The sequence below is a fragment of the Lissotriton helveticus genome, chromosome 5_1, assembly GCF_964261635.1.
Source record: "Lissotriton helveticus chromosome 5_1, aLisHel1.1, whole genome shotgun sequence".
NCBI classification, from domain to species: domain Eukaryota; kingdom Metazoa; phylum Chordata; class Amphibia; order Caudata; family Salamandridae; genus Lissotriton; species Lissotriton helveticus.
The window spans coordinates 1,694,371,012-1,694,386,451 of record NC_136065.1 but is presented as its reverse complement, the minus strand read 5'-3'; the positions used below and the strand labels follow the sequence as shown (position 1 = coordinate 1,694,386,451).

At 48.0% G+C, this 15,440-nt stretch overlaps 1 protein-coding gene across 3 annotated transcripts in view; it reads left to right on the top strand.

The window, feature by feature from the left end:
* Window positions 1-15,440, top strand: part of LOC144755745 (interferon regulatory factor 9-like) — a 301,449-nt gene that overhangs the window by 208,986 nt on the left and 77,023 nt on the right. The window contains exons 6-7 of one of the 3 annotated variants that reach the window (XM_078644954.1): window positions 3,769-4,134; window positions 13,311-13,357. In XM_078644954.1, the coding sequence (XP_078501080.1) occupies window positions 3,769-4,134; window positions 13,311-13,357 (413 nt within the window). Of the gene's footprint in view, window positions 1-3,768; window positions 4,135-13,310; window positions 15,184-15,440 lie in introns of those variants that run through there. The other 2 variants (XM_078644955.1, XM_078644953.1) reach the window with 2 other exon arrangements.

The window sequence follows — 15,440 nt, the reverse complement described above, 5'->3', positions numbered from 1 at the left end:
GGGGTACGCCTATGCCTAAAATGAAAAACTAACTGATGTTGACAGTAACATGCTGACAGATTACCTGGCTTCCTTGATGTCTGCACTACTCTCTTTTCATTCACAGGTTGCTGCCGCCTTCCCTGACACCTGACACCCAGGTCGAGGAACATGCCATAGCACCAGGAGGATTTGGACTCCTCAGGATCTTTGATCGTTCAAGTCCCCTTGAGCCACGTTGGAAGACGCCGAAGTTGGTGGAAGGACGTAAAGGCCGAACTAACCTTCATCACTACAAAAGACACTTTGAAACAAAAAAAAAAAGAACACTGACCTTTGCTAGAAAATACCCCTCAGCAAGAGTATAGGTCTAGAGTAAGATCTAGTAAGTCAGACGTAGTTTAATTGTTTAAGCCCACCCGGTGGTGAATCGGTTAGACTAAGTTTTCTGACATGTATAAGATCACAAACAAGAATAGTAAAAACGAGAATAGTAGGAAGAGAGATAAGAAGGAAGAATACTGCAAGAGATTACGCAGTAGATGTATAGTTACCTTAATCGTTCTTTTTATTCTGTGCATTGTTATAATCGGTGTCAGTTTATTGCTGCATGTTTTCTTTCCCATTTCCTCACATATACACTCTTCCAGTAACAGTACCATAGAGCATACATTTAGTGACCTGCCTCCCCATGAATTGTCATATCGACTTGCACTACGTAACAATACATTTATTCGAATGTTACACCATTCTCATCAGACCAGCAATGCGACCGATTGCTGGGTATGTGGCCAACTGCCTCCTTATCAAGAAACGAAGGGAGTCTTGCCCTTCTACCCATTACCGTTCTCACACAATGGTTCGTGTGGAGCATGGTTTGCTCTAATGACCTCAATAGATAGAAAGTACATAGCTTATTCAGGTGGCTGGATATATGGAAACCTGAATAAAGTAATGGATGAAGCATGCTTTCCAGACAAAGACGGATTCCCCCAAAGAAAGGGATCCGATTTAGAGAATGAAGAGTACGAACAGGGAAATGCATCTGTTAATTTTATAATGTTAAATGTTCAGCCCAAGCAAAACACAGGTCCACCGTTTATATCAGTCCTGCCAGCAAAAGGTGATTTATGTGTTAGTAAGAAAGGCTCAGTACATATGGGACACAGCAAGTGTAACACTGTAGTAGAGTTTGATGATAACGGACTTTCTTCTTTCAAAACATCACGCCATACCTATTTCATTTGTGGTCAGACAGCCTATGTACATCTGCCCTTAGACTGGGGTGGGACTTGTTATATAGCATTCTTATTGCCACCCGTTTTTCTAGCCCCATCCAATTATCATAGAGATTCACGACTAGAACATGTTAGACAAAAGAGAGAGACAGATTCTGCAGGGATTGATCAGACTGAAACAGCATGGGAGCAATATACAGATTTCAACAGAGGATTCTTTTTCTTCATAGGTCCCGTCCAAAACAGTAAACTGATACGCAGGTTAACAAGGACTCTTGAAACAGTTGTAAATATAACTGCATCTGCCCTGGCGAACTTAACCCAGGAACAGTCTGCTATTAGACTTGTCGTTCTTCAAAACCGCCTCGTTCTTGACGTCATCTTGGCGGATAGGGGCGGAGCCTGTAGAGTCATCCGATCTAGTTGTTGCGTTTTCATCCCAGATAATGCATCATCTGTGTACGAAGCAATAACAAGACTCCACAAGATTGCTAATGCCATACATCAAGATCCAGGCACATGGACTTGGTCCAGTTGGTTCTGGGGTGTAATATCTGCATGGGGATGGAAGGTTATGTCCTTCCTAGGAATGGCCCTACTTATGGTATTTGGTTGCTGTCTCTGTCTGCAGTGCGGCCCGGCGATTTGCAGCCTGTGTGCTACTGCCTGTATTCCCCATCCACGTAAACAAAGAGTTAAAGATGAACAAATGATTCTGTATGATGAACTATACGGTCTCATGAATATAGATGTATCCTAAAGGGTTATGTAGGGAACAAGGAGGGAATGAGGAAAATGATATTTTGCCTGACCAAATATGACCAAATATGTCCACTACATATACCCTATGTTACATGTCATGTGCATGTCACCCATGCATATTTCCCGTAGTGGCCTGAATCACTAGGCCTCTGCAATCATGTCCTGCATTAGAAATGCCAGTCATCAAAGTCTCCCAAACATTAAGTTAGCATAAGGCCCGTGTATTTGCATTGCATTGTGCACTTTTAAATAAATATGTAATGAACCCATTTTGTGGCGCAGCCCGAGCCACTTTTCTGAAATAAGGGTGTTTCATGACTCCTGACACACTGAAGCTGCAGTTACGTCCCTCTGACCTCGCATACTTCTAGCTCAGCCGAGAGAAGCCCAGCAAGAGGCCAAGACAGTATTATGAATAACAGTTATCAGAGGAAAAGTACACAGAACCCGTCCGAGGGAGATAGGCCTAGCCATTCTGTCTCCATTTAAGTAAATCACAGTGCTTGCACCCATAGAAAGCTCATGCAACGAATAAATATGCCCTCTCTGTCTTTTAGTGACGAACAACCTTTGCTTCAGATAATACATCCCCTGACTCTAGATATCAGTTGTACTAGATGTGCTGGTCGCCTTGACATAAGAGATCTCTCTGCTAGGTTGAAAGTCAGCCTCCACCCAGTTACACGTCAATTGCACGTCATGCTCAAAGTTGCACAATTAGGGCACAGTTCGAGCTGGTCATGCCAACTCCTCCTCTGTGTACCACCCACCTATGACACCTACCTATCACCTACCTATGACTCATCAAAGTACACACCCTCATGCACACCCACATGTTCTTATCTCATTTTCTGTCTTGCGCCTGCTCCTATGTACAAGGAGTGAAAAGTATATATTATAATGTTTTGTTATTAAATGTTAGAAGACTCTTCCTGAACCTCTGTGGTGATGGAACATATTCTCCCTTTGACTCGAGTTATTGGAATAAAGCCCATTTTAACTCAGATACCACGGACTCTGCTTCTCACTTGATGCATGCTAATTGTTAATGCCTAGAAATTCAGCCAGGGTAATATTTTATTTACCACACTACGGGCGTGATATCTTTGCGGTTGAGTGTAGTAATGTTTTCAGATGTGTGATGGTTGACTGTGGTTCTCCAGCTAGGATTGTGTTTCAAGATATAACGACGGCTTGTACTGCTCGTCTGAATAGGCCTGAGGGATTAAGTACTTGATTACATTGAGGAAGTGAAGACATAAACTATTAATTTGAGAGATAAGGGTGGGGAGGGTTCCAGTAACAAACCAAGAGATTTGAACATGAGAGAATGTGAGGGAAGAGAAGCCTTCAAGTTCAAGGGACGCAGAAGAGAGATCAAATATGTTCTTGTGAGTAAATGTAAAGAGAAGGGACTCATTTTTGTGTGAGGGTGTGGTTTAAGACGATGACATTCTCTGTCATTCAGTTCTGATATTTTTAAAGGAAATACTTAGGGCGACAATACCTTCAGTTAGCAGGTTCTTGCTTATGATTTGTATTAGCATACTGGAGTACAGAAAGGTTCGTACCCACGAGAATCATACTTGGGGGTTCATGCACAGCCTGAGAAAAGTAGGGGCGCCTCTTTAATGTGTGTTCCTTCCCGCCTCAAATGCAGAACTGTGGGTAACTATGCACTGTGCCAACTGTTGTACAGACTGTAGTGGAATCTCTTCTGTTTTGTGTGCTCCATCTCTGCCTGATCCAAAGGTTTAAAAAAACAAAAACTTGTCTTCCTCTCCCTTAGGTATTAATGCCATGCGGGTGACCATCTTCTATGGGGCGCATCGGATGCTCCAAAAGGACATCCTGAGTGGGGACTGTAAGATTTCCTCAGCTCAGCCAGCATTGGTTGCTAGTCAGATGGAGCGCATCTACCTGCCACCAGCTACCACCATTCAAGACCCAGTTAGGCAACAACCCACTCAGGAACTGTTAACTTTCCTAAAGAAGGGGCTCATGCTAGCCAGCACTCCACAGGGCATCTTCGCCCAGCGTTTTTGCCAGGGGCGCGTATTTTGGACAGGCCCATGTTCACCACAATCTGGCATGAGCAACAAGCTGGAGAAAGGGGCATGTGTCAAAATCTTTGACACTAACCGATTCCTTAATGGTGAGTAAAGATGCCATGTGTTAAAGCTCTCTCAAGCTCCATGAAGGACTTCTTGCCGCTCTTTCCAGCTCCATACAGGAGCACTTGCTCCAGCTCCTCCCCCGCCCTCTTACTGCTTTCCAACTCATAAAGGACCTTTTGCCACTCTTCATCTCCCTGCAGACACTTTCACTACTTTCCAACTCCTGATAGACCCCTCACTGCTACCTCCAGCTCCATGCAGACCCCTTCACTGATACCTCCATGTTCATTTACGACCTCTAGTTGTTCTCCCCAGCTCCATGCACGCCCTCTTGCTACTCTCTCCGGGTCCATGCATACCCTCTTGCTCCTCTCTCCAGCTCCCTGCAGGAACCTCTTGCTGCTTTTTAACTAATGGAAGGTGCATTAGGAAAGAAGTCACAAACTTTTGAGGAAGAACCTTTGAATTAATTTTATTCTTCTTGGTAAAATAAGCGATAAGTCCTCGGCCAATGCGTTTTGTTCCTTTGAAAGGAACTTCATCATGGCTATAAGTGCTAGGTTTAGTAATCCGAGGTTTATTCACAATAAAATTCCAAATTAATTCAAGAAGAAGCCCCACAATAAGGGTTCAAATATATCAAATCCAGCCACGATAATCTAGATACTCTCCTTCATGTACATGGCAGGTACGCCCGGCAGTAGTGCTTCTCTCTTAAGCTCCATACACTCCCCCTCGTCACTGTCCTTTACCCTGCATGCCCTTTTGCTGCACTCTTCGTCTCCCTGTAGACCCTCCTGCTGCTCATTCTATCTCCATTCACACCCTCCTGCTGTTGTCTCCAGCTACATACACACCCTATTGCTGCTCTCTCCAGCTACATGCACACCTTATAGCTGTTCTCTCCAGCCACATGCACACCCTCTTGCTGCTCCAGCTCCATTCATGCCCTCTTACTGCTCTCTCCAGCTCCATGCACGCCCTCTTGCTGCTCTCTGCTCTCTCCAGCACCATGCACGCCCTTTTACTGCTCTCTCCAGCTCAATGCAAACGCTCTTGCTGCTCTCTTCAGTTTAATGCATGCCCTTTTTGCTCTCTCCGGCTCCATGCACACGCTCTTGCTGCTCTCTTCAGCTTCATGCACACCCTCTTACTGCTCTCTCCAGCTCCATGCACACACTCTTGCTGCTCTCTCCAGCTCCATGTCGCCGTCTTGCAGCTATTTCCAGCTCCATGTACGCCTTCTTGCTGCTCTAGCTCCATGCACTGCCTCTTGCTGCTCTCTCCAGCTCCATGCACACCCTCTTGTTGCTCTCTCCAGCTCCATGCACGCTCTTTTTCTGCTCTCCAAATCCATGCACACAGTCTTGCTGCTCTCTCCAGCTCCATGCACACCCTCTTGCTGCTCTCTCAAGCTCCATGCACACCCTTTTGCTGCTCTCTCCAGCTCCATGCACGCCCCATGCTGCTCTCCCCAGCTCCATACACGCTCTTTTGCTGCTCTCTCCAGCTCCATGCATGCCCCCTGCTGCTCTCCCCAGCTCCATACACGCTCTTTTTCAGCTCTCTCTAAATCCATGCTCATGGTCTTGCTGCACTCTTCGGCTCCATGCATGGCCTCTTGTTGCTCTATCTCCATACAGACCCGCTCGCTGCTCTCTGTCTACATACAGACCCTGTTGATGTGCTCTGCTGCTCCTTTTAGACCCTCGTATCACTCTGCCCGCTCCCTCTGGACCTAGCCCCTCTCTCCATCTCCCTACCAGCCCTCTCACTGTTCTTTCCAGCTCCCTGCACCTATTGCTCTCAATCTCTATGCAGTCTCTCTAACCTCTCTCTCCATGTAGACCCTTTTGGTACTCTCTACATCTCCTTGCAGACCATCCCCTCTATCTCTCTCTCTTTCTCTCTCTCTCTCTCTCTCTCTCTCTCTCTCTCTCTCTCTCACTTTTTAGACCCTCTTACTACTCTCTCGATCTCCATGCAGATGGTCTCACTACTCTCGCCATCTCAATTGAGACTCTCTTTCTATCCCACTGCAGACTATAGCCTGTGTGTCTGCCTGCAGATCCTCTCTCCATGTAGTTTCTCTCAACGCTCTATTAAACTCCCTGCAAGCCCTATTGTTTCTCTTTGCATGTACCTGCCAGCCCTCTCACTAGTCTCTCAAACCCCTGGCTGTAGGCCACCCCATTTCCTGCCTCTGCAAGACCTAACAGGGCGTCTTTAATCTTCCTCTCTTTACACGTTTAATCTCCCCACCCATTCATTTTAACTCTAACCTGAGGACTATCACATTCCACCGCTCATTGTTCCATTCTTCACTGCCTTATGTCCATTACTCCTCCCTTCCTCCTAACTGTTTCCTTCTCTACCACACCTTCCAATTTTGCACTCACTGCCTCTTCTCTTCCATTCACTCCTAAACCTCCTCACCCCACAACAAGCTCCATCAATATCTGTATTCCTCAACTGGCAACCCTTCCCATCAGGACCTGGGAATATGAGCCCATGATTTATCGCTTGCCATTAAAAGGCAGCACAAAAACAGAGACACATGGGATTTTGCACCCAGCCTGCACTTGGTATGATAATTTAGCTCTCAGTTATACTACAATCATCTTAGTGATCATTAAATCAAGAGCAAAACTCATGGGAGTGCAGTTAGCGGTTCATACATAATCAACCAAGCCTTACAAACAAGGTGGAAAATAAATGGGGGGCATTTTTTTTAGTTACAACCCACACTTAATGTGTCTATAAAGCTTGCCATCTTCCTCCACCTTTCCAGCCTCTGTTCCTCTTTTAACCAAGTAGGGACTGCTTGACGCCCCTGCGATACTCCTCCCTCTTTCCCACCTTGCCCCATTCTATTCCCTTCTCCCCAAAGACACATTTATTGGTGTCTAATAGGTGCACACTGTTGTTCCTGTATCCTTTCCCTCCTTCCTCCTATCTATTTTCAGTCATACCCCAGTCCTTCCACAACCTTTTCTCCTTCTTCTCCCCAACTCAATGCACGTCTTGCAGATTTCATGCACACAAAGTTGCAATTTTCCTGTAGAAATATCAGAGGGACCTGATTTTGTGAATTTACTATTGGGATTTTAACTCGAGAGAGGGGCAAGAAAACGTGCAGAGAGCTGGAGAGAGTGACAAGAAGTCCAGCATAGAGCTAGAGAAAGCTGCAAAAGGATTTGCAAGAGGTAGAAAAAAGTAGTGAGGCGTCAGGGAAACAAAGAAGGGTGGGGGTGAGAGGTCCTGCAAGGATCTGAAGAAAGTGGTGAGAGTTCATGCACAGAGCTGGAGAGAGCAGTGAGAAGTCCTGCATTGTGCTGGAGAGAGCAGTGAGAAGTCCTGCACGGATCTAGAGAGAGCAGTGAGAAGTCTTGCATGGAGCTGGAGAGAGCAGTGAGAAGTCCTGCACGGATCTAGAGAGAGCAGTGTGAAGTCCTGCACAGAGCTGGAGAGAGCAGTGAGAAGTCCTGCGCAGATCAAGAGAGAGCAGTGAGAAGTATTGCATGGAGCTGGAGAGGGCAATTAGAAGTCCTGCATGAGGCGGAAGAGAGAGGTTAGAAGTCCTGCATGGTGCTGGATTGAGCGTGAAAAGTCCTGCCTGGTGCTGAAGTGAGAAGTCCTGCACGGATCTAGAGAGAGCAGTGGGAAGTCTCGTATGGATCCGGAGAGAGCAGTAAGAAGTCTTGTATTGAGTTAGAGAGAGCAGTAAGAAGTATTGCATGGATCTGGAGAGAGCAGTAAGAAGTCTTGCATGGAGCTGGAGAGAGCAGTGAGAAGTCTTGCATGGAGCTGGAGAGAGCAGTGAGAAGTATTGCATGGAGCTGGAGAGAGCAGTGAGAAGTATTGCATGGATCTGGAGAGAGCAGTAAGAAGTCTTGCATGGAGCTGGAGAGAGCAGTGAGAAGTCTTGCATGGAGCTGGAGAGAGCAGTGAGAAGTATTGCATGGAGCTGGAGAGAGCAGTGAGAAGTATTGCATGGAGCTGGAGAGAGCAGTAAGAAGTATTGCATGGATCTGGAGAGAGCAGTAAGAAGTCTTGCATGGAGCTGGAGAGAGCAGTGAGAAGTCTTGCATGGAGCTGGAGAGAGCAGTGAGAAGTATTGCATGGAGCTGGAGAGAGCAGTGAGAAGTATTGCATGGAGCTGGAGAGAGCAGTGAGAAGTATTGCATGGAGCTGGAGAGAGCCGTGAGAAGTCATGCATGGAGCTGGAGAGAGCCGTGAGAAGTCTTGCATGGAGCTGGTGAGAGCAGTGAGAAGTTTTGTATGGAGCTGGAGAGAGCGGTGAGAAGTCCTGCATGGAGCTGGAGAGAGCGGTGAGAAGTCCTGCATGGAGCTGGAGAGAGCGGTGAGAAGTCCTGCATGGAGCTGTGGAGAGCAGCAAGAAGTCCTACATGGAGCTGGAGAGAGCGGTAAGAAGTCCTGCATGGAGCTTTGGAGAGCAGCAAGAAGTCCTGCATGGAGCTGGAGACAGCGGTAAAAAGTATTGCATGGAGCTGGAGAGAGCAGTGAGTAGTATTGCATGGAGCTGGAGAGAGCAGTGAGAAGTTTTGTATGGAGCTGGAGAGAGCGGTGAGAAGTCCTGCATGGAGCTGGAGAGAGCGGTGAGAAGTCCTGCATGGAGCTGGAGAGAGCAGTGAGAAGTCCTGCATGGAGCTGTGGAGAGCAGCAAGAAGTCCTCCATGGAGCTGGAGAGAGCGGTGAGAAGTCCTGCATGGAGCTGTGGAGAGCAGCAAGAAGTCCTCCATGGTGCTGGAGAGAGCAGTGTGAAGTCCTGCATGGAGCTGGAGAGAGCGGTGAGAAGTCTTGCCTGGATCTAGAGAGAGCAGTTAGAAGTATTGCATGGAGCTGGAGAGAGCGGTGAGAAGACCTGCATGGAGCTGGAGAGAGCGGTAAAAAGTATTGCATGGAGCTAGAGAGAGCTGTGAGAAGTCCTGCACGGATCTAGAGAGGACAGTGAGAAGTCCTGCATGGTGCTGGAGAGAGCAGTGAGAAGTCCTGCACGGATCTAGAGAGAACAGTGAGAAGTCCTGCATGGATCTGGCGAGAGCAGTGAGAAGTCTTGCAAGGATCTGGAGAGAGCAGTGAGAAGTATTGCATGGAGCTGGAGAGAGCAGTGAGAAGTATTGCATGGAGCTGGAGAGAGCAGTGAGAAGTATTGCATGGAGCTGGAGAGAGCAGTGAGAAGTATTGCATGGAGCTGGAGAGAGCAGTGAGAAGTCATGTATGGAGTTAGAGAGAGCAGTGAGAAGTCTTGTATGGAGTTAGAGAGAGCTGTGAGAAGTCCTGCCTGGTTCTGGAGAGAGCAGTGATAAGTCCTGCATGGAGCTGGAGACGGCAGTTAGAAGTCCTGCACGGATCTAGTGAGAACAGTGAGAAGTCCTGCATTGTGCTGGAGAGAGCAGTGAGAAGTCCTGCACGGATCTAGAGAGAGCAGTGAGAAGTCTTGCATGGATCTGGCGAGAGCAGTGAGAAGTATTGCATGGAGCTGGAGAGAGCAGTGAGAAGTATTGCATGGAGCTGCTGCTGGAGTGAGAAGTCCTGCACGGATCTAGAGAGAGCAGTGGGAAGTCTCGTATGGAGCCGGAGAGAGCAGTAAGAAGTCTTGTGTGGAGTTAGAGAGAGCAGTGAGAAGTAGTGCAAGGAGCTGGAGAGAGCAGTAAGAAGTATTGCATGGAGCTGGAGAGAGCAGTAAGAAGTCTTGCATGGAGCTGGAGAGAGCAGTGAGAAGTATTGCATGGAGCTGGAGAGAGCAGTGAGAAGTATTGCATGGAGCTCGAGAGAGCATGAGAAGTATTGCATGGAGCTGGAGAGAGCCGTGAGAAGTCCTGCATGGAGCTGGAGAGAGCCGTGAGAAGTCTTGCATGGAGCTGTGGAGAGCAGCAAGAAGTCCTCCATGGAGCTGGAGAGAGCGGTGAGAAGTCCTGCATGGAGCTGGGGAGAGCAGCAAGAGGTCCTGCATGGAGCTGGAGACAGCGGTAAAAAGTATTGCATGGAGCTGGAGAGAGCAGTGAGAAGTATTGCATGGAGCTGGAGAGAGCAGTGAGAAGTTTTGTTTGGAGCTGGAGAGAGCGGTGAGAAGTCCTGCATGGAGCTGGAGAGAGCGGTGAGAAGTCCTGCATGGAGCTGGAGAGAGCAGTGAGAAGTATTGCATGGAGCTGGAGAGAGCAGTGAGAAGTATTGCATGGAGCTCGAGAGAGCATGAGAAGTATTGCATGGAGCTGGAGAGAGCCGTGAGAAGTCCTGCATGGAGCTGGAGAGAGCCGTGAGAAGTCTTGCATGGAGCTGTGGAGAGCAGCAAGAAGTCCTCCATGGAGCTGGAGAGAGCGGTGAGAAGTCCTGCATGGAGCTGGGGAGAGCAGCAAGAGGTCCTGCATGGAGCTGGAGACAGCGGTAAAAAGTATTGCATGGAGCTGGAGAGAGCAGTGAGAAGTATTGCATGGAGCTGGAGAGAGCAGTGAGAAGTTTTGTTTGGAGCTGGAGAGAGCGGTGAGAAGTCCTGCATGGAGCTGGAGAGAGCGGTGAGAAGTCCTGCATGGAGCTGGAGAGAGCGGGGAGAAGTCCTGCATGGAGCTGTGGGGAGCAGCAAGAAGTCCTCCATGGAGCTGGAGAGAGCGGTGTGAAGTCCTGCATGGAGCTGGAGAGAGCGGTAAAAAGTATTGCATGGAGCTAGAGAGAGCGGTGAGAAGTCTTGCATGGATCTAGAGAGAGCAGTGATAAGTCCTGCATGGAGCTGGAGACGACGGTTAGAAGTCCTGCACGGATCTAGAGAGAACAGTGAGAAGTCCTGCATGGATCTGGCAAGAGCAGTGAGAAGTCTTGCAAGGATCTGGCGAGAGCAGTGAGAAGTATTGCATGGAGCTGGAGAGAGCAGTGAGAAGTATTGCATGGAGCTGGAGAGAGCAGTGAGAAGTATTGCATGGAGCTGGAGAGAGCAGTGAGAAGTCTTGTATGGAGTTAGAGAGAGCAGTGAGAAGTCTTGTATGGAGTTAGAGAGAGCAGTGGGAAGTCTTGCATGGATCTAGAGAGAGCAGTGAGAAGTCCTGCATGAGGCTGGAGAGAGCGGTGAGAAGTCCTGCCTGGTTCTGGAGAGAGCAGTGATAAGTCCTGCATGGTGCTGGAGAGAGCAGTGAGAAGTCCTGCACGGATCTAGAGAGAACAGTGAGAAGTCCTGCATGGATCTGGTGAGAGCAGTGAGAAGTCTTGCATGGATCTGGCGAGAGCAGTGAGAAGTATTGCATGGAGCTGGAGAGAGCAGTGAGAAGTCTTGTATGGAGTTAGAGAGAGCAGTGAGAAGTCTTGTATGGAGTTAGAGAGCAGTGAGAAGTCTTGTATGGAGTTAGAGAGAACAGTGAGAAGTCTTGTATGGAGTTAGAGAGAGCAGTGAGAAGTCTTGCATGGATCTAGAGAGAGCAGTGAGAAGTCCTGCATGAGGCTGGAGAGAGTGGCGAGAAGTCCTGCACAGAGCTGGAGAGAGCAGTGAGAAGTCCTGCCTGGTTCTGGAGAGAGCAGTGATAAGTCCTGCATGGAGCTGGAGACGGCGGTTAGAAGTCCTGCACGGATCTAGAGAGAACAGTCAGAAGTCCTGCATGGTGCTGGAGAGAGCAGTGAGAAGTCCTGCACGGATCTAGAGAGAACAGTGAGAAGTCCTGCATGGATCTGGCGAGAGCAGTGAGAAGTCTTGCATGGATCTGGCGAGAGCAGTGAGAAGTATTGCATGGAGCTGGAGAGAGCAGTGAGAAGTATTGCATGGAGCTGGAGAGAGCAGTGAGAAGTCTTGCATGGAGCTGGAAAGAGCAGTGAGAAGTCTTGCATGGATCTGGCGAGAGCAGTGAGAAGTATTGCATGGAGCTGGAGAGAGCAGTGAGAAGTATTGCATGGAGCTGGAGAGAGCAGTGAGAAGTCTTGCATGGATCTAGAGAGAGCAGTGAGAAGTCCTGCATGAGGCTGGAGAGAGTGGTGAGAAGTCCTGCACAGAGCTGGAGAGAGCAGTGAGAAGTCCTGCCTGGTTCTGGAGAGAGCAGTTATAAGTCCTGCATGGAACTGGAGACGGTGGTTAGAAGTCCTGCACGGATCTAGAGAGAACAGTGAAAAGCCCTGCATGGTGCTGGAGAGAACAGTGAGAAGTCCTGCATGGATCTGGCGAGAGCAGTGAGAAGTCCTGCATGGATCTGGCGAGAGCAGTGAGAAGTCTTGCATGGATCTGGCGAGAGTAGTGAGAAGTCTTGCATGGATCTGGAGAGAGCAGTGAGAAGTATTGCATGGATCTGGCGAGAGCAGTGAGAAGTCTTGCATGGATCTGGAGAGAGCAGTGAGAAGTCTTGTATGGAGTTAGAGAGAGCTGTGAGAAGTCCTGCCTGGTTCTGGAGAGAGCAGTGATAAGTCCTGCATGGAGCTGGAGACGGCAGTTAGAAGTCCTGCACGGATCTAGTGAGAACAGTGAGAAGTCCTGCATTGTGCTGGAGAGAGCAGTGAGAAGTCCTGCACGGATCTGGCGAGAGCAGTGAGAAGTCTTGCATGGATCTGGCGAGAGTAGTGAGAAGTCTTGCATGGATCTGGAGAGAGCAGTGAGAAGTATTGCATGGATCTGGAGAGAGCAGTGAGAAGTCTTGCATGGATCTGGAGAGAGCAGTGAGAAGTCCTGCATGGATCTGGCGAGAGCAGTGAGAAGTCTTGCATGGATCTGGCGAGAGTAGTGAGAAGTCTTGCATGGATCTGGAGAGAGCAGTGAGAAGTATTGCATGGATCTGGAGAGAGCAGTGAGAAGTCTTGCATGGATCTGGAGAGAGCAGTTTGGGGGTCTGCATGGAGCTGGAGAGGACAGTGAGAGGTCTTGCATGGATCTGGAGAGAGCAGTAAGGGGGTCTGCGTGGATCTGAAGAGAGCAGTTACGGGGTCTGCATAGAGCTGGAGAGAACAGTGAGAGGTCTTGCATGGATCTGGGCGAGGGTCTGCATGGAACTGAATGGAGGGGTTTGTAAGGAGATGAGAGAGCAGCGAGATGTGCTCTATTATTGGAGAGAGCAGAGAGAGGCATGCAGGGAGATGGTGGAGTGCTGTCTGCAAGGAGTTGTAGAAAGAAGAGCAGGCGCTGCGGGAGAGATGGGGGTGTCGAGGATTTTCACTATTTGGTTTACGGCTGAAGTGGCGGCTTCACTCCTTTATTGATCTGAAACGCACTTGTGCTCTTTCTCCACAGACCTCGATCTTTACCAGAGTTGTCAGGGTCCAAAGCCCAAGTACCAGGTGATTATATGCTTTGGTGAAGAAATATCTGAGCACGACCGGAAGGAAGACAAGCTGATCACTGTGCAGTTATCCGTTGCGGTTGGCACTTCCCTCAATGCGCACCGTGCTTCCCTCTATGCGCACGCCGCGTGGCCAGGGGTCAGAGGCACACAGGCCAAGTGAGACCTGTGTGGTTTTCTAGACAAACCTAGTTCCTGTTCTCACCATGCCTCGCCTAGAGTTTCTTAATGTGCACTTAAGGAGCACTATGAGTGTGTAGGAGCCACATTCATTATTGAAGATCTCGACTCTTCTTGATGCTTAGGATTGTATTGCATATTTTGTTGCTTACCACCCAAAATCCACATGTCTGACAGGTATCGCCTACTAATATGTAGTAGGGTGTGAGATTGGAGTGCAGAAAACATTGCACCACTAATAACTGCCAGCCCTGTGAAAGCCCCGTTTGTGCACCGATTGCTATTTAACTGGACACTTGAAATCAGGCCCTATGCTGTGCTGCGAATTAGTTTTTGAGGCTGATTGTAAGTGCCCTGCTCAAGGTTGCAGGGGTGTTAATGCCACACATCCCGGAGTTAATGATGCTAGAGATCACATTAACTGCGGAGTTGCATAATTAGCAGAGGAATTACAGAGGAAATAACTAATTGTGGGTTCACTTCGCTGGGAAATTCATTTTCCTCATCTGTTTCTCGCAAAGGTTTCAACTACTTTCTGGTCCACGGTGTTTAAACTAATGTAATAATTTCCAATTTCCAAATGAGAATTCTAAGGCACTTATAACGAGGTCTAAAAGCAACTAAACGTATACACTGGACTAGCTGACATACTGAGCTTAGATTACATTGTTACATTTCACCCCTACTTTTGACTAAACTTATTTGCTGGTAAATCTCAGCCCAGTTAGCAGCAGTGAACGGTCCAGCCTGACATGAAAATATCCCACTCTCCCCAAACAGGAGTCCTGCGGATCCCTGGAAGCTGGTTCAACAAGAAGAGAGATAGGGAGAGTCGAATGACACTCTTAATCCCCGGTCATATATTCATAAACAAAAAAAGAGTGTCTAGAGAAGTAGGTTTACAGGTTTTTGCCACAGTGGGGAGCAGTAAACTCAAATTTCTGAGACGACCTCACTAGGACGTTTTAAGAAAGCCCTCACTCACCACCTAGTGATGACATGCTTCATCATTGGGCTTCACCAAAGAGACCGAATGTCTCTTTGGTGTGCTGCAACGCCAGAATTACTGCGGAGCGGGATAGTGAGTTAAGGGCGTGTTGTGTGCTACTTAACTAGTGAGTGATGAGAGTTTAAAAAGAGTCAGTAGTGTATCACATTGAAAATTTTATTCTATGACCACTAAAGACAATGGTTAAAATAATGTGTATGGAAGCAGTCCACTTTAAATTGAGTGGGGGATTCCTATTCATCAGTCGACATGTTTCTTGGCATCGAAACGGTGTAATTTTACCCGGCAATTCTTCAGGACTAAAGTGTGTTCTATACCCTGGCGGTATGGACGTGCTAAGGCCCACCCTTACCTAGGGGCGTGAAAGTGAAAATTAAACAAAATAAGTGAAAAAAGTGCAAAAAATTAGGAAGAATAAATTGCTTCCTAATGACTCCTGGTTTAGGAGGCTTCGATTTAGCGGTTTCCGCACTTTTGTGGTGTTGAATTGAAACACCATGGATCTCAGGAGGGGGGTGGGAGCGTATTCGGCACACCGCCCTCGACGCTCGGCACCCTCAGTCTACCTGCATCGCCCTCAGACTGATGAATAGGAATCCCCCACTCAATTTAAAGTGGACTGCTTCCATACACATTATTTTAACCATTGTCTTTAGTGGTCATAGAATAAAATTTTCAATGTGATACACTACTGACTCTTTTTAAACTCTCATCACTCACTAGTTAAGTATCACACAACACGCCCTTAACTCACTATCCCGCTCCGCAGTAATTCTGGCGTTGCAGCACACCAAAGAGACATTCGGTCTCTTTGGTGAAGCCCAATGATGAAGCATGTCATCACTAGGTGGTGAGTGAGGGCTTTCTTAAAACGTCCTAGTGAGGTCGTCTC